This window comes from Ahaetulla prasina, chromosome 3 (assembly GCF_028640845.1).
Source record: "Ahaetulla prasina isolate Xishuangbanna chromosome 3, ASM2864084v1, whole genome shotgun sequence".
In the NCBI taxonomy this organism is placed as follows: domain Eukaryota; kingdom Metazoa; phylum Chordata; class Lepidosauria; order Squamata; family Colubridae; genus Ahaetulla; species Ahaetulla prasina.
In genome coordinates, this window is record NC_080541.1 from 162412147 (window position 1) to 162431507 (window position 19361).

Here is a 19361-nt window from a genome sequence, read left to right on the forward strand (position 1 = left end):
AATCCAGATTCACTTAACAACCATGTTACTAACTTAACAAATGCAATGATTCACTTGACAACTGTGGCAAGAAAGGTTGTAAAATGGGGCAAACTAACTCAACAAATGTTTCACTTGGCCACATAATTTTTGGGTCAATTGTGGTTCTACCTCGAGGTTTACCTGTACCTCATTGTCAGCCACGGTGTAGATTTAACTGCTATTCTAGGTTAATTTGTGTACTTAGGTAGAGCATGCCTCCCTCTTCGTTTCAGCAGCCCAATGTTTTTGACCATCCCCGAAGGTGGAGTTGTAATAGTTGGTTATTGTGTCTTACCTGAAGTGGAAGAACTCTTCAGACTTTTTTTTTTTAAACTCTAGGAATTTAAACTGTCTTCATGTGAAGAAGCTTCATCGTTTTCTGCGTTGGTGGATGGATACTTCAGGTTGACTGCTGATGCCCATCACTTTCTTTGCACAGATATTGCACCACCTCTGATAGAACACAATATTAAAAATGGCTGCCATGGCCCAATTTGGTTAGTTAATAAACAATATATATGTGCATGTATGTACAGTAATCTTGATTAGATAAATCAACTTTATATTCCTTCCTTTTACTTTCAACAATCCTTAACTTTAGTCTCTTCAAAAAATGTCCTTGAACTTGATTTTATTTTTTCTTTAGCCCTTCTCACAAAATGATTCACAGCATTAACAAGTCTCTTTTGTGCATATATTAGAGAAAGTTATCCTGCTCACTCTTTTGGCTTGTTATTTGTATCTCACTTTTAATTACTAAGGCAGCCATTGTTTTTGTATATCCAGTATAGCATCATTTTTTATAGCATTCTTGTTGGATATCATTTTTAAAACTACTTTCAGATCAGTCTTACTCTTCTCTGGTAAAACATGCTTTCCTTCCATAATATTTTCTAAACACTGTCTATAGAAGCAGTCACAGTTAAAATATTTTGCTCCATTCAGTGTTAGTCAAATTTAAGTATTTTTCCATTTAATTATAATCTTTAATTCCTCCTCATTCTCTCTAGTCTCCAGCCTTAAAGATCTCATCCTATTGTGTGTTTTTTAAAAAGAGAATTGATCACAAGAGCATTTTCCCACCAGAAGGATTCTACCGAATTAATCCCAAAAATCTTAATTCAAATCCACATGGATCCTAAATCCATTTTCAACTTTTTGAAATCAAATTTTAATAGTCCTTTTATTTATTTTATTTACTTTAATTAATTTATTAGATTTTTATACCGCCCTTCTCCCGAAGGACTCAGGGCGGTGTAGAGCCAATTTTAAAAAACTACAATATACAATTAAAACAGGAAGTTAAAAAACATATTCTATAGATGGCCAAAATTTAAAATAATTAAATTTAAAACCCTTAAAATTCATAAAATAGTAACCCCAGTTAAAAGTAATATTTAAAAATTTAAGCCAGTCCCGCTTGAATAAATAAGTACGTTTTCAGCTCACGGTGGAAGGTCCGAAGGTCAGGTAATTGACGCAAGCCAGGGGGAAGTTCATTCCAAAGTGTAGGAGCCCCCACAGAGAAGGCCCTTCCCCTGGGGGCCGCCAGCTGACATTGCTTGGCGGATGGCACCCTGAGAAGACCCTCTCTCTGTGTGAGCGTACGGGTCGGTGGGAGGCATATGGTAACAGCAGGCAGTCCCGTAAGTACCCGGGCCCTAAGCCATGGAGCGCTTTAAAGGTGGTAACTAGAACCTTAAAGCGCATCCGAAAGACCACAGGTAGCCAGTGCAGTCTGTGCAGGAGCGGTGTTACATGGGAGCCACATGTGGCTCCCTCAATCACCCGCGCAGCTGCATTCTGAACTAACTGAAGCCTCCGGGTGCACTTCAAGGGGAGCTCCATGTAGAGAGCATTGCAATAATCCCAAGCGAGAGGTAAAAAGAGCGTGAGTGACCGTGCATAAGGCTGTTTATTTACTGTTTATTCAAAAAGATTTTTAAGTCCGTAAACTTGTATTTAAAAGTTATTTTGCTAAAGATTGAAAGAAACTCACCTGATGCTGTAAAACCTGTGGATCCAAAGCTTCTTAATAGCTAGAAAGCAGTTTACAAACAATTTCCAAAAGCAATTAGAAAAGAAAGTATGTGAACCCAGTGTCCTTTTGAAAGGCACTGACTGTAGTTCAAGCAATGATGGTTAATTCCTCAACTCCAAGAGCTGGAGACTACTATCTTGTAATCTCCTTGTGAGGAGCAACTGTCTGAAACACTTTTGGGTGATCTCAAGTCTTTTCTTTGCCTCTTCATTCCACCATGATCGTTGGCTCCACTTTCAGTGGAGCCGTCTATACAGTAGTTTGCCATTCCCCCCCCCCCCCGCCCAATGTCTGTTCTCAGTATTATAAAGCTTCAGAAGCAGGTATTGTGATTTTTAATTAAGTTCAGTCAGAAACTAAGGGGCAGAAATTGTTTTTTCCCCCTGAAACAGCTATCTCCCTTCAGAAACTGGTCTTAAAACAATATTTTTTGTAACCAGTCATTTATAGCTTGTAAAATACTTGATTTTTTAAAAAAAAATTATTATTATTTTTATTTTAGCTTCCCTCTTGAGCCTCTCAATTTTTGGGTTCATGAAAACTGAACTACTCTGCTCATTTGGCTAGGGAAAAACCATTTTATAACGTGTAACAAATTCTCAACGTTTCAAATATATTATGGCCCCTGCCATTACATTTCTAACAACAAAGAATAGTTTAAAGATTTGTTATTATTAAATTTATTTGTCGGCCATCTCACTATGAAGTGACTCTGGGCAGCTTACAGCATAAAAACAATAAAATAATATAAATATTTATTTATTTAAATATATAAATGTTCCTAACCCAATAAAATGACAATGCCATCAAAGTAAACCATGATCATAGGATGGGGAGGGGGCAGCTGAATGCATGGGGGGGGAGGTGGGATTAACTCTTAAATCAACCACCTCCAGTGTGGTGCTCTAACATCTGGCAGAACCAGAGAAAGAGGCGTGCTTTGAAGGGAATGGTCAGTTGTCCACATTTAGTAAGCTTTAATCACTTTTCTCAAACATCTTTCAGCACAGAATATGCTATTAATAAGCTGAAACAGGAAGGCAATGAAGAAGGGACGTACGTATTGAGATGGAGCTGTACAGACTTCAACAACATTCTTTTGACTGTGATATGTACGGAATATTCTGAGGTATGATGGGAGTCCAGTAATTTTCTCTTTAAATACCTTCGATCTAGGCCAGGTGTCTCCAACCTTGGTCCCTTTAAGACTTGTGGACTTCAACTCCCAGAGTTCCTCAGCCAGCTTTGAAGTCCACAAGTCTTAAAGGGACCAAGGTTGGAGACACCTGATCTAGGCAATATAACTTTTGAAGAATTGGCTTGAAAAATGATACTCTTGCTATTAATGGTTAAAAAAAAAAGAGTGTGAAATTTCTTTCTTAGCAAACATGGAATAGCTGAGCTTCCTGTCAGTTTCTATGGTGGCAACTGGCAATTTTAAACAGATTTTAAGCTCTGTTACTTATTTATCCATTGGGGTATAAATATTGACAGGGATTGCCAATGCTAATCCTATTTAATTTGTTCTTTAGAATAGAATAGAATAGAATTTTTTATTGGCCAAGTGTGATTGGACACACAAGGAACTTGTCTTGGTGCATATGCTCTCAGTGTACATAAAAGATACGTTCATCAAGGTACAACATTTACAACACAAATGATGGTCAATATATCAATATAAATCATAAGGATTGCCAGCAACAAAGTTACAGTCATACAGTCATAAGTGGAAAGAGATTGGTGATGGGAACTATGAGAAGATTAATAGTAGTTGCAGATTTAGTAAATAGTTTGACAGTGTTGAGGGAATTATTTGTTTAGCAGAGTGATGGCCTTCAGGAAAAAACTGTTCTTGTGTTGTTCTGGTGTGCAGTGCTCTATAGCGTCGTTTTGAGGGTAGGAGTTGAAACAGTTTATGTCCTGGATGTGAGGGATCTGTAAATATTTTCACGGCCCTCTTCTTGATTCGTGCAGTATACAGGTCCTCAATGGAAGGCAGATTGGTAGCAATTATTTTTTCTGCAGTTCTAATTATCTCTGAAGTCTGTGTCTTTCTTGTTGGGTTGCAGAACCAAACCAGACAGTTATAGAGATGCAGATGACAGACTCAATAATTCCTCTGTAGAATTGAATCAGCAGCTCCTTGGGCAGTTTGAGCTTACTGAGTTGGCGCAGAAAGAACATTCTTTGTTGTCCTTTCTTGATGATGTTTTTGATGTTAGCTGTCCATTTTAATTTGTTCTTACTGGAGTGAAAGCATATATTGCTAATATATTAATTGGAGGTTTGGTAGCTAGTTGAATAAAGCTCTGTGGGCAGGTTGCAATAAAACAGTTTTAGAAAAAAAAGTGCTATATTTATTTATTTATTTATTTATTTTATTTATTTTTCACATTTATATACCGCCCTATCTCCCTAGGGACTCAGGGCGGTTCACAGGCAATTAAAAATACATATAAATACAAACTAAAATGACAAGTAAAAAAACTTATTCCATATATAATGAATATTCCATATAATGAATTTTTTGAAAAAAAATGCAGAATAAAAATACCACACACCTCATTATATGTTTGGGTGAATCATAGGGTGATTCACACACCCAAGGGTGAAAGTATCTAGTTACTTAAGCCAAAACCAGCATGTTGAATTGGTCTAGAAATAGACTAGCAACCAATGTCATAGCAAAGAAGTATGTCCCAACAAGCAGTTTCCACTAACGAATCATATATTTCCTGATATCCATAGTAATCTGGAATCTTAATTTATGATTTATATTAAAACTATTGATGGGCTTGATATTTGATTACAGAAAACACATTTGTGTAATTAGCGGGATTCAAAGGGCAAAATGTGATTTGAGGCAAACATAGGCATCGCATAATATCTGTTGGACTACATTAACTTGTCTTGTCTACGTCTAAGCTGCCGTAACACATTTTTTTGAGTTTTATCAAGGTTTCTAGTATATGGTCAGTATGATTTCACCAGATGGTACTGCAAATGTTTGCTGGATCAGTTCTCAAGTGGGATTTTATTTCATTCCCTACATTCTCTTCAGACGCAAACATAAATCTACGTGTTTCCTGAATTCACTTAGTGGTTTCTTTTATTTTACTTTTCCTTCATTCTCCAAAGCACTCAATGAATCTTCCCAAACAGTATAAGAACTTCCAGATAGAAATGAAGAAGGATGGATGTCTCCTGCATGGATCTGATAAGTTCTTTCCATCACTTAAAGAGTTGATGGACCACTTAAAAGGGCAGATCCTGAGAACGGATGAGATAGTCTTCACTCTCAAAAGATGCGTTCAGCCAAAACCAAGAGGTAGTGTTTTTTAAGTTAGCTTTATGTATTCATATTAACATTTTTTTCACCAAAATATATTGTTTCATCTGGATCCTATATTTTGCAATTATATAGATATTATAAATAATAGATGCCTTTATATTCTTACACTGAGGTTCTTCAGTCCCAATTAAATTTGTCCTCTTTAAAATAATTGAGGTTTGTTCAGAGCTAAAGGTTAGGATAAGAATGTACTTAATATAGAAAAGAGGAATTACATGTTATAAATAGGTAATCATCCTGTAGATCAGAAGCATGGCATAAAATTAATTAATTAAATATTTGTTTTGCAGCTGGAGCTAATAATCCCAAAAAATGCAACAAGTGCCTAAACTCTGGTGCCTTAATATTAATTAGCATGTTAATTTTATATTAACAGACAGAATAATGATCCCAGTACAGTTCAAATACTTCTAGACATCACAAGTTTTAGGAGATATTCTTAGGAAAAACACAACAGCTCAGCCACACATATATTACATTGTGTTCAGTAAAGCTAAACAGCCATTCTGGTATTGTTTAGAGACGGATGGAGTATACATTCAGCAGAACAATAAAGGCTTGTATGAGTGCAGTTGAATGAAGTGAATCTTCTGTCTGAAATATTTCAATAAAAACAAACTATTCTATAGTAGAAGTGTTCTGGTTAGCAACTGTACATTTAAATTCATGTAGATTTGTTTTGGGCATGTCATTTAATGCACTAATTCGACAACTGCCTTAAAAATGAAGTTGCGCTGAAGGAGACAGTAACTTATATCAAACTATTTACTAAAATTTGTAACTGAAAGATGATTTTTGTAATAAAAATCAAATTCAACATCTATCTTCTGTGGAATACATTTGATCCTAAGATACATTGGTATTTCTTTACTTGAAAATATCCAATGCTGGCAATCATTTGAAGGATTATTAAGAATTATTAAGGATTATTTTGTTCTGCAATAAATCTGGATGGCAATCTCTTTCAAATATATGTATGAGATTTTCTTTTTCTTTCTAGAAATTTCCAATTTGCTAGTAGCTACCAAAAAGTCCCAAGAGTGGCAGCCAGTTTGTCCTTTAGGTCAACTGAGTTTTCATCGAATACTTAAAGAAGTAATAAAGCAAGTAAGTGATTACGAAATCTTTTAAAATGTTACAAATGCATTTTTTCACGAAGACTTGCAGCGAGGCAAGAAGAAGAACATCTAGCAAAACTCATTGCATAATCTACTCATACTAATTATGAAAGTTTGTTTTGCGGCAAAACAAAAACGGAAAATATTGAATTCATATCAAAAAGTATACACTGTGAGATACACGTTCTTGCTATGTACAGATATATAGGGATGATCTGGAGATATGTTAAACCATAGTTTAATGTTATTTAAAATCAATCCTGTCTTCCCAATAACCTTTTCTAGCACTATCAGGAGAAGGAGTTTTGTAGCTTTCAGTTTCTGTTACAATTAACTGCTTATGTCTTCTTGGTAATGCCAACCTGTCATTGTCTTTTTGGCTTGTTCATGCTTCAGAAATTTCCCAGAGTTGGTGTAACGGTTATCGTAAATATTTTTGACCAAATTAATTGGCAGCAAAAAAAGACAATGACTATTGGCTTTAAAGTCCCATAAATATGGAGGTAGCTGTTCATTAAATATAATATCTAATTTTGTCTAGCACAGTCAGTTCAATTAAATTTAAAGCCATCTGACCGTTTCTGTTGTTCTGTTTACCAAAGAATACTGTAATTTACTGTCTCTTACAATGAAACTGCAAAACAAGTGTTTACTGTATTTTTTGTAGTATAAGACGCACCTTTTCCCCCCAAGAAAGAGGGTGAAAAAGGGTGTGTCTTATACTCTGAATGTGGCCCCGCCCAGCTTCTCAAACAGAGGTTTCAGAGGCTGAAAAAAGCATCAGAAATGGAGCTTCAGAAAAAAAGCCCCAAACGGAGCTTAAAGGAGCTTAGGAAAAAAGCCCCAAACAGAGCTTCAGAAAAAAAGCACCCAAACAGAGCTTCAGAAAAGAAGGCCGAAACAGCTTCAGAGGCTTTTTTTCTGAAGCTCTGCTTCTGAGGCTTTCAGAGGCAGAAAAAAGTTTCTGAAACAGCAGGGAAAAAAATCAAAAAAAAAGGGCAAGGAACAGAGCTCACAACCAAGGAACTTGTTGCTAAAATTACCTCTGGGAACAGCTGATGGAGGCCAATCTACCTGCCAATCAGCCTTTTTCTTATTTTCCTCCCCAAAAACTAAGGTACGTCTTATACTCTGAAAAATACGGTTACACCCCCCCCCCAGCCTCTTTGCAGGACTAGCAGTCAAAAATAAACATGCATATTTGATACAAATTGCAATTTTTGGGTTTATCTTGTATTTTAGGGTGAACATCTTGGCAGAGGAACAAGAACACAGATTTACTCTGGAATTCTTAGCTATAAGGACGATGAAAGTTATCAGGGAGACACACAGATTAAAGTTCTGCTGAAAGTTTTGGATCCAAGCCACAGAGACATTTCCCTGGTAGGTTTCTCTAAGGTTACTATATAAAAATATGACTGATATTACCGATGGTTCTCTTTTTTATGATAGCTTTAATGTTGGGTTTGAAACAAAAAAGCTATACATGTTGTGGTCCACCAGCAGCCTGCAGAGCTGGCAACGGAGTCGGACAATGATAAGACTGAGGAAGAGCATGGGCCAGTCCTGGAGGCTGGGGAAGGCCCAGATGAGGACTCTGCGTCAGAGGCTGAGGTGGGGCCAGGGCCATTGGGGAGTGATATGCGGACTCCAGAACCTTCAGAGGCTGATAGGGGAGGGGACTGTTCCTAATGCACACATGAGAAGAGCTGCCAGAAGGCAAGAGCAGCTCAAGCAAAGAGGATGTCTCAGGAGTAGGGCCAAGAGATGATTGGCCCCTTCCCTAAGGCTTAAACAGACCAGCAATAGCGTTTGGGCTTTGCCGGAAAACAACATTGGTAGCTTCGTCTTTCTGCATTTATTTTTGTTTCGGTGATTTCTGAATGTTTGCCAAGAAATGCCTTTGGCAGTTTGCCTCATTGGACCAAGTTTTGCGATAGGACTGAGGCATTTGTGTTGGGAGGAATTTGTTTTAATTTAGTTGAACTGTTCGAATAAAGTTTGTCTGTTTTTTTCACTTACTGAGTTTCCTACTACCCACTTGGGCCTGGGTCACAACAATAAATATGAACTGAAAACTGTTTCAAGCATTTTGTCCTTGACATATGTAACCATATATTCGGTTGAGTTGTGCAGCTAGTTGGCCAGATCTGAAGAGGAAAAGGTGACTCAGAAGACGGGGGAGAGAGTCAGACATGGAACACCTGTTGCTGTGACTTTTTGTGGGATTGCACAGCTATCCATAATTTGTGAGACTGTTTCAGTGCTTCTGAATATATATCAGTGCAGAACAAAATGTTCCTCTTCCATTAGATACCTTTGTGCTAGGAATCCTACCTTTTAGTATTATAGACGGAGCTGTCTCTTCTTACAATAGTTAAATATGAGCATTCCCAAATCGTTAGTAGGCATTGAGAAAGGTATTTGGGGAGATGGTAAATCTTTTTGGATTGTTCTTTCAATTTCATTGATGTCACCCCTGAAATGTGTATGTGTTTTAACAGGCATTTTTTGAGACAGCCAGTATGATGAGGCAGATATCCCATAAGCACATTGTCCTACTTCATGGAGTTTGTGTACGTGACATAGAAAGTAAGTAAACTTTCCGAATACAACTTTTCAAGCAGAAATAATGACTTAATTAGGTATATGGAACAGTGATCATTTATGACTGCAAGAGGTCCTCAATTTAATTTCGACCCTTCCCAGTGATTAGTATCTGGAGCCCACTCGGGTTTGTGGAGGCAAGGGGGTCTCCAAAAGACATAGGTGGTATTGGAATCCCCACTTAGTCTTGGGATCAAGTCAACCTATTGACAACAGTCCTATTTCTGCCTTGAAATTTCCTACTCATCTTTCCCAAATATTTAAACAGAAAAATATTTACGTACCGAGTCATATATTTTAGAACGAAAGTTTCCTGAAGGTTCACTTTCATGTGATTTCTCTCCCTAACCAAAATGCACTGAAGACTGAATGACATGAACTCTATTTTTTATCTATTTTAGTCCAATTTATATATATTTTTTCTTGTGGCTGTAGACATTATGGTGGAAGAATTGGTTGAGTTTGGACCTCTGGATCTTTTTATGCACCGTAGGAGTGATGTTCTTACAACACCTTGGAAATTCAAAGTAGCAAAACAGTTGGCAAGTGCCTTGAGCTACCTGGTAAGTCCTAAATATCATCTACCAATAGCTATTCTGACTCCTGGTTTTGTATCACATATTACCTATTCACAACTGCTAAGCAAGCCTTTTCAGGTTTTACCAACTTACATTTAGCATGTCATGAAGTAGTAAATTGTGTGCTTATAATGTTTGCTTTAAATTTGCTTTAAATTATTGTGATTTTGGCCAAAATTCCTTGAACTCTGTAACTAAATTATCTGCATTGTTTAATGTAGATACAAAAACAAGGTGATCAAATTTTGCCTGGTTCCCCCCCCCCCCAGATTTGAAGGTATTCTGTCCCCCTCCATTCTTGTTCTTGCCCTGCCATATTTAACCAACATTCTAGGTTCATTGAACATGCTCAGTTCTTGTCTAGAAATGTCAAGATGGAAATTTTAACATGTCTGCAAATGTTGGAGACATTGCATGAATGTAGGAATTTTGGCCGCAGAAGAACTGGCTTGACTTCAAAAATAGAATATAAATCTTTAGTATCTTTTGCAAATCCATTTTTTTTAATTCATAGTGCAGTTTGGTGTTTCTGGTGTTGGACCATGTTTGCTTGGATCCTAAAATAAATTTAAGAAAGTTGTGAGAAAGGTAGCTTCATATATCTTTTTGCCTACTCCTTACTGTCACTTTTGATTCTCCCGAAGTCTTTCAATAGAGGCTTGAAATCATTGAAATCATCAGGAGTGGAAAAAAGAAAATAGGAAACATTCCTTTTTCGAATTTTAGTTAGATAACTTCTCGTAGGATCCAGGCCATTAATTTTTGTGAACCTGTTTCTTTCAGCACCTTTTCATGCTGTCTGATAGTATTTAACATGCAGTTGAAACATTGATTAATCTCTCTGAAATGCAGGAGGACAAAAACTTGGTACATGGGAATGTGTGCACAAAAAATATACTGTTAGCAAGAGAAGGAATCGGAAATGAATATGGACCTTTCATAAAGCTAAGTGATCCAGGAATTCCAGTTACAGTGCTATCTAGACAAGGTAAAACTACTTGTACATATGGAGTTACTAAAGAAAAACACCCTCTAATTTTATTGAAATAAATAAAATGTCAGTGCTAACTGGTTCAGCCTTTACCTTAGCTAATTTTTATCATTCCTCACTGACACTAGTTGAATTATGTTCCAACTGGGGAAAGTGGGCGGAATTTTCTAGCAACCTGCTCTAAATTGGCAGGACAAGTGGAATTCAGTGAACTTTTAATAGATTTTATAATTGTGCATTACAGTAGGGTTGGTATTTGACAGTAGCAAAAGGAATAGAATTCTGCTAAGCCCTTTGGATATTTATGCAGTACTGGTAAGATGTGGCTTGTACGAATGTCTCTGTAATACTGGCACCGGAGAAGTACATGCTCTGTTGTTTCTGTGTGCCCAGAGTCACAGGGGTTTTGTCCCTTCCTATATCAGCCTTCAAGGATAGCTGAGGGGAGGGCCTGGCCTCATGCCAGAGCAAGGCCCTCCAGTGTTCAGGTGCATCAAGTTTGTGGTAGGCAAAATACCACTTCATAACAATTCATTCCAAATTTTCTCTCACTCTTTCTTTTCAGAATGTGTGGAGCGCATTCCTTGGCTGGCTCCAGAATGTGTAGAAGATTCCAAAAATTTAAGTGTGGCCGCAGATAAATGGAGTTTTGGGACCACTTTATGGGAAATTTGCTACAATGGAGAAGTGCCACTTAAAGACAAAACCTTAGCAGAGGTGAGGTTCTGGGAAAGTCAAGCAGGCATTCTTTTCTTGGTGACTTGCTACCAAAGTTAGAAGAAACTCTTTTCCTGTTTGTCTTTAGTGTGTGGAAGTACCTTTTAGTTCTCCCACCGAAAATTGGCAACACAAGCGGAGAAGAGAACTTTTCCTAGAGTGTAATAGATTTTACAATCTCACAGCGTTAGTTAATGCATCCAATATCTATGTCATTCATACTATTCACTAATATTGAAAAATGAGTATTCGCTGGCAATTTTAGAAGGGAACTTTATTCAGTCATTTATGGGTAATCGGAATTACAATGGGGGTCTGAAAAAATTCTTCAATTCTGTGATAGGAGTTAAGCTTCAGAAAACATTACCTGTAGATACATTTTGTGCAATATTATTGAGAGGTTTATTTCCTAATTCCATGAATAATGACATTGCTTTCATTTCATTTTTGCAGAAGGAGAGATTTTATGAAGGTCACTTCATACTTCCAGCCCCATCATGCAAGGAGCTGGCTGACCTGATGAAGCAGTGCATGCACTATGACCCCAGTCAGAGGCCGTTCTTTAGAGCAATTATGCGGGATATCAATAAACTAGAAGAGCAAAGTAAGGACTCTTCCTTCTCCGCCCAATAAAGATGGGCAAATAATACCTCCTGGGCTCAGTAGTATTCTGCAACAAAGCTAAATGTGCAAATGTCATCTCAGAATTCAAAGAAACAAATAAAATCCTTATTGGTAGAGTTCTTTAGAACCAGAGAAAGTACTGCAGGTCAGCAAGTATAATAGTTCCATATATTAAGGGTTAGTAATATCATGACTTGGATTTTATCTCCATGGAGATAATGGAGTAAAATCCTACATCCAACAAAAATGGAATAAAATCCTACATTTTAACAATCTGGAAGCAACTTGCAGAAATGCAAAGTAAACACATCCAGTATGCTTTGCCTGAATACATAACTCCCTTTGTTACTCTCATTTGCCAGTGCTTGAAACATTGAAATGTATCTACTACAATTACACTTAATAGGTCTTATCTGTTAACTTTATTGTGATTCTGCTGCCTTGCTGCAACAAATTGGACTGTTAGTTCTGGAGAAAGAACACAAAGTTTAACCTACCAGGCCAGATAGGAACTGGTGGCTTCTGATCACTGGCCCATCTCGTTTTCCTCTGCCTTCTTTCTGAAAACAGTTTTCCATCACATGAGAAAAAAGGGCAGCTATAGTTGGCTGGGAGTATTAAGAGGAGCCAGTAAAATAAATGTGGTACATCTTAACAGCAAGCAGCGTATGGGATAATATAGAGTAATTTTTAAAATCAGAGTAATTATGTAGACACATTTCTCTGTGTCATCAGATCCTGATATTGTCTCAGAGAAGAAGCCTAATGCAGAGATTGATCCTACAATATTTGAAAAGCGTTTCTTGAAGCGGATCCGTGATTTAGGAGAGGTATTATTATTATTATTATTATTATTATTATTATTATTATTATTATTATTATTAAGTATTGATTATTAAAGCTAATAGTTTGTGAGCAGTAATATGAAACAAGGATATTCTCTCCCTTTGAGCTTGTAACAGGTGTTTGAAAAAATAAAGCTACATTTTTCTTTTATTATGATTAGTATGCCATCGTGTGCTCCTAGTACTTCCATAAAGTCTTTTATAATAGAATCAATCTTGTTTGGAAATGTCTTGTCTACATCTTTATGAGTGGGCCAAGTATGGAACATTCCCTGTGACAAATGTGATTATAAATAATATAGGTAGTTCTTGTGAAGGCTTGTGAGAGCAAAGAAGAATATTATTAGAGATGGGTGTGGAGGGCTCAAAATTCTCTGAACGTTTTACCATCTCTTATTGGTAAGTAAGGAAACGGTTCTATTGCAAAGCAGTTTTGTGACAATAAACCACGGTATGAAATCTCCAGGAGGATTTATTAGATGGAAAACCTAAAAGAATTGGGTGTGTTACGACATCCACATGGAGTAAAAATGTATGGGGGTAATTTTTACATGACTATTTTAAATAACAAAGGCTATTTATGGACTATTGTCATAATAACTTGTAACTATCTTGAATAGACGGGCATAAAATATATTCCAAATCAGTATTTATTTTCTCTTGTGAAACCAGGGCCATTTTGGTAAAGTTGAACTCTGCAGGTATGACCCTGAAGGTGATAACACAGGAGAACAAGTAGCTGTAAAGTCACTGAAACCTGATTGTGGCGGGAATCATATTGCTGATCTTAAGAAGGAAATTGAAATTCTAAGGAACCTTTATCATGAAAACATTGTGAAATACAAAGGAATCTGCACCGAAGATGGTAATGTCTAGAAATTATTTTATTTGCTTTTACTTTTATAAAACGTTTCTTTTCCAAATTAGAGGATGACCTAACTGTTGATGAGAGAAAATCCTCCTTCCAACTCAATTAAGCAGTGGCTCAGTTAAAATAAATTATTTTCAATAAATTGTACCTGCATCATTGCAAAACTCACATTCTGTTAAATTATGAGAATCTCCATGATTGTCATTACTGTAAATCTGTAACTTAAGTTGCCACTGTGATTATATCAAATGCCAGTATCAACCTTCCTTTATGCTCCAGAATTCTGTTTTAGAATGTAGATTGATTAGCTAAATGACACAACATCAAGAAGAACATTTAAAATAGGCAGTGGTATTCCTACACTTGGTTGAAATAATTTGTGTGTGTGTTTTAAATATAAGGTGGCAACGGAATTAAGCTTATCATGGAATTTCTTCCTTCTGGGAGCCTGAAAGACTATCTCCCTCGAAACAAAAGTAAAATCTTCCTGAAACAACAACTGAAATATGCTGTGCAGATCTGCAAGGTAGATATTTAATAGCAGACACTAAGACACTTTAATTTCTAATTAACTTATTTAGTAGGTGTTTGAAATAATTAGTCATAAAAAGCACTTTACTTTCTCCTAGAATATTTATTTAGCATATTTTCCCTTTTAGGGTAAGCCCCCATGAGGCCATTTAAAGTATAATCTTTTAAAAAATAAATCAAGTTAAAGAACCACGAAGACAATACAACATTAACCCATATATGGAGGCAGCATTAAGATTAATAAAAGATTGGGTTAGAGAAAAACCAGCAACTGTTAAAGGCCCACAAGAGTAAGAGGCTGCAAAGTTAGAGAGAGAAATATTTGTGTCATTGGGAGTGGGGGTGCTATCACAGAAAAGTTTTTACTTCTCATACTTCCCAAGATATTTCACATTAGTGATAGGCTAAATACGGAATACTGATTTTGGACCTTTACTTTTTCGTTGCTCCCTTTTTTTCACTGCATGGTACTTTTATTATACAAAACACAAGAACTTTCTTTTATGCAGAAACTTGGCATTCTGTGATAGGGGAGGAGTTCCATGTTATGCACCCTTGCATTAAAAGAACATTTGCATACGTAGCAAGGCTCTCTTTAACCAATATACTTTTTCACTTCTATAAAACATTGATTCTTTAAACGGTCCACCTAATGAAAATAAAGGAATTGGGCATAGGCCGTTTAAAAAAATCCCTTTAAAGCCAAAAAAAAAATGTTCTCAGTCAGTGGTTCTCAACCTGTGGTCTGCAGACCCGTGGGGGGGGGGCGCTGTGATTTTTGTCACAGGAGGTCCATGAAGGCTTGAAGAAATGTTATGATTTCAGTCTTAAATCTTGGGGGTTTGTGGCCATGGCCACAAAAGGTATTTAAAGGGGATCCATGATGAAGAAAAGGTTGAGAACCACTGTTCTAAGGGGTTGGTCTGCGACCAGAAGAAAATAAAATTGACTTCAAATGTTGGTTTCTTCATTCAGGGAATGGATTATCTTGGATCTCGACAGTATGTTCATCGAGACTTAGCAGCGAGGAACGTTCTGGTTGAGAATGAGCAGAGAGTAAAGATTGGGGACTTTGGACTGACCAAAACCATTGAAACGGATAAGGAATATTACAAAGTGAATGATGATCGAGACAGCCCTGTGTTCTGGTAAGAGATGGCCAGTAGGAACCTAAGCAATTATGTTTCCTTCAAGAAAGGAGTTGGCTAAAGTGAATGAACCTCTTCTGTATCACGGTGGACTATTCTGTTGTATAATCCTAGGCTTCCTGGTCCAATGTGATACCTTCGTGATATTCAATCACTGAAAAGTTCCTGAGTATGGAGTAGAGCAGGGGGTCCCCAACCCCATGCCGCAGCCCATTGGGAACTGGGCCATGCAAGCTGCATTTGTGCAACCCCCACAACTGCAGCTGTTGGTTTGCAGAGCCGGAAAGGCTGGGTAGAGTAAGCAGGGAAAATATCCCCCATTATACAGGTAGTCCTCAACTTACGACCACAATTGCGTCCAAAATGTATGTTGTTAAGTGAGAAATTTGTTAAGTGAGTTTTGCCCCATTTTACGACTTTTCTTACCACATTTGTTAAATGAATCACTGCAGCTGTTAATAACATAGTTGTTAAGTGAATCTGGTTTCCCCATTGACTTTGCTTGTCAGAAGGTCACAAAACGTGATTACATGAATCCTGGACACTGTAAGTGTCATAAATGTGAGTCAGTTGTCAAGCATTCAAATGTCAATCATGTGACCATGGGGATGCTACAACGGTTATAAGTGTGAAAAACGGTTATAAGTCATCTTTTTCAGTGATGATGTAAGTTTAAACAGCTACTAAATGAACTCTTGTAAGTCAAAGACTACCTGTAATTGGAAAACATGATTGGTTAAAATCATTTGAGTTAATTATATGGGTTTAACCTAAAATAAGAGTATTGTATAATCTATTAGAATCTCAAGATTACTGTTACATGAACATAAGTACAAATAAAGGCATAGTATTTGCTTCCATTAATGCAGTGATAGTCAACCTGGTCCCTACCGCCCACTAGTGGGCGTTCCAGCTTTCATGGTGGGCAGTAGGGGTTTTGTCCGATACTGAAGCACTTTCCTTTTTTAAAAATTTAATTAACTTTTTAAAAAAATTTCATTGCATTATTTAAAAACATTTTCATTAGGTTTTCATATAATTCCCTGTGACAATTTAAATTTCTGAAAATATACTATTTGTATCGCCTGGGCATAAGTTCAGTTCACGTTTCGTAAGTGAAACTAAATGGCACTATAGTGCAACCGCAAACAAAACAGCCTCATCCCAGAATAGCTCACACATCTCCCCCCGAACCGGTTGGCGGTTAGAAAATTTTACTACCAACAGATACAAATGTGGGCGGTAGGTATAAAAAGGTTGACTACCCCTGCATTAATGTTTAGATGGAGGCAAGCATCTGGGCCCCCCCAAATGGCTACAAACCAACTTTGAAAGCGATTGTTGTGCCAGTGGTGTTGGGAGAGCATCGAATTGCCTACCTACTTTAGCCTAAGCGCAGGAATTGTTTTGGCCCTTAGTCTCATCTCCTAAAAACATTCCTTCCTTTTCTGCTGTAACAGTTGCTTATTTTCAGTAACCTATTGCTTAACATTTCAATTTTTCAGTTCAGTTTCCTTTTTGTTTTCTCTTCAACTGATGCAATAACACTTGTGTTTGTTCGTCAACCCTTTGTTCTAGGATTGTGATGACTATCTCTACAGCCCAAAAATTAAACATTTCCCTGTATTAATTGAGTAAATGCTGGGTAACAATGTTAAATAATACCAGTTAAATAATAATAACAAACAAATCTCCTACGTTTGCAGGTATGCCCCTGAATGCCTATTACAGAGCAAATTCTATATTGCTTCAGACGTCTGGTCTTTTGGAGTGACCCTGTATGAACTTTTAACTTACTGTGATTCTGAGTGTAGTCCAATGGCAGTAAGTAGCAGTGAAATATTTTTTCCCCTAGGGTAATGCTCATGATCCCACAGGGAATTCTTCCTTACAGGCAGTTTCTGAGATGCTGAATTTCCAATAATTTGTTTAAAAAGTGGGGTGGCATAAATATTGAGGGCATTTTTCTGGAAATCTTACTTTACTTACCAAATACATTCTTAAATGTTTGAACTGAAAAGGTTGAACTGTCCGCAGTTCTAGACCTTTTAAGCCAATTAGTCTTTGTGGTTATATTTTTCAATTTATTGGGGGAAGGAACAGCACGCACAAAGTTATCAACATAAAGTTTTGCTAATATTAATGCCCATCTTATTAGACCTTTCATCGGGAGGAATGCTGCTTAATGTCTGTTTTTGTAACCTACAGGAATTCCTGAATATGATTGGCCCAACGCAAGGCCAGATGACAGTCACGCGGCTGGTACGCATATTAGCAGAGGGGAAGCGCTTGCCTTGTCCTAAAAACTGTCCTGAAGAGGTAAACATGTTTTTTTCTTGGTTCCTTTTGTAAAAGGGCCTCCGATTTGTAAAGCGTTTTTTAACTGCCATCAAAATGACAACACTTTTAAGCACTAAACCAGGGGTGTCCAAACTTAGCAACTTTAAGACTTGTGGACTTCAACTCCTAGAATTCCTCAGCCAGCTTTGCTTTGCTGGCTGAAGAATTCTGGGAGTTGGAAGTCCACAAGTCTTAAAGTTGCCAAGTTTGGACACCCCTGCACTAAACCATAACAGATGTACACAAATCTAAATCTAATTAGCAAGGTTCTCTCAGGCATAGGTATACTCCCTCTTTATATGCTGTCTGAAATTTCCTGCCCTGGGAAAACCCCTCACATGCTCAAATTTGAATTGGTTACAGGTAAGGCTGGATCAGCTCCTCTCACTGTAATCAAAGTATTGAGTCGACTCACTGTAAATGTCCCCCTTTCCACTTTAATTATACAAATAATCTACTTCCTTTTCCCAAGAATTTCTGCAGAACTTTGGCTGAGTTGTGATTTGCCTCCAGGGCTTGCGGGGCGGGGTTAGAATGCCATATTTAAATCCATGGATGACAAATAAGTAGGATCTCATTACTTTATAGGGAAGAGAAAAACAATACCTTCTTTATAATAAATGTGAGCATTCCAGGTTTGATAATTATTCCCCAAACATTTTTTTGTAACCATTTTATTGGACGTTTTAGTTACAACTTTTTACAGCCTTACTAATGACATATTTGGCCTTTTATGGGTGCCATTTATGTTTATCTTGAGAACCTTCTTAACTCAACTTAAACAGATAAGGCTCCAGAAAGTGTGCATGATGTACATAAGTGCCTGTTAAAAAACAACAACTCATCATTTCTCTGTATTCAACATCTAAAAGCAACTATACATTCTTAAATGGGGCTTGGTTCAAAAGAGCAGCCTCAAAGAATTAGGCCACATGGCCACAAGTGTTTACATGAAAGCCATCTGAGGCTGGATGATTTTAGCATAGGTATTGTTTCCTGCCCTTTCTTCCATTGATCTATAGTGATTTCTCCTACCTTGCTTTATTTAAAAAGATAATAAAAATCATGTTAGGCTATCATGCCTCCAGAAGTTGTGCGTGTTCGAACCCCAGAGGTTTTTAAAAAGAGATTGGACAACCGTTTGTCTGAAATGGTGTAGGGTTTCCTGCTTGAGCAAGGGATTGGACTAGAAGATCTCCAAGGTCCCTTCTGTTATCTTTGAACTAGAATTTCAAGCAGTCCTTCAGATGCTGGTGACTTAATTCCCACTATATACAGTAGATAGAACAGAGATAGGAAGGAGACAGTGATACAATATGAGGCTATGGAATTGAAAGGAAAGTTAAGATAGCATTACACAAATTTTATAGTCCAATCATTTTAAGAATCTATGGCTTATCTCATTTCATAAGATCATCTGTTTACCAGAACACCTCTACAGCAAAGACCTTCATAAGCAAGGAGGAATCAAATCTCATCCTGAGATGTGAAAGCTACCCTGTTTTCCCCAAAATAAGACATCCTCTGATAATAAGCCCAATCGGGCTTTTGAGCGCATGGCAAAGAGGCCAAGCGCT

At 37.2% G+C, this 19361-nt stretch overlaps 1 protein-coding gene across 2 annotated transcripts in view; it reads left to right on the forward strand.

Annotated features, from left to right (window-relative positions):
- The window catches only part of JAK1 (Janus kinase 1), a 71304-nt gene that overhangs the window by 49386 nt on the left and 2557 nt on the right, over positions 1–19361 (forward strand). Inside the window, exons 10-25 of one of the 2 annotated variants that reach the window (XM_058176947.1) lie at positions 361–518; positions 3068–3191; positions 5225–5390; positions 6415–6521; positions 7775–7915; positions 9037–9124; positions 9575–9702; positions 10570–10705; positions 11274–11425; positions 11879–12029; positions 12785–12879; positions 13567–13759; positions 14167–14291; positions 15272–15444; positions 17151–17268; positions 17653–17763. In XM_058176947.1, coding sequence (XP_058032930.1) covers positions 361–518; positions 3068–3191; positions 5225–5390; positions 6415–6521; positions 7775–7915; positions 9037–9124; positions 9575–9702; positions 10570–10705; positions 11274–11425; positions 11879–12029; positions 12785–12879; positions 13567–13759; positions 14167–14291; positions 15272–15444; positions 17151–17268; positions 17653–17763 — 2166 coding nt within the window. Of the gene's footprint in view, positions 1–360; positions 519–3067; positions 3192–5200; positions 5391–6414; positions 6522–7774; positions 7916–9036; positions 9125–9574; positions 9703–10569; positions 10706–11273; positions 11426–11878; positions 12030–12784; positions 12880–13566; positions 13760–14166; positions 14292–15271; positions 15445–17150; positions 17269–17652; positions 17764–19361 lie in introns of both variants that reach the window. The other variant, XM_058176945.1, reaches the window with a different exon arrangement.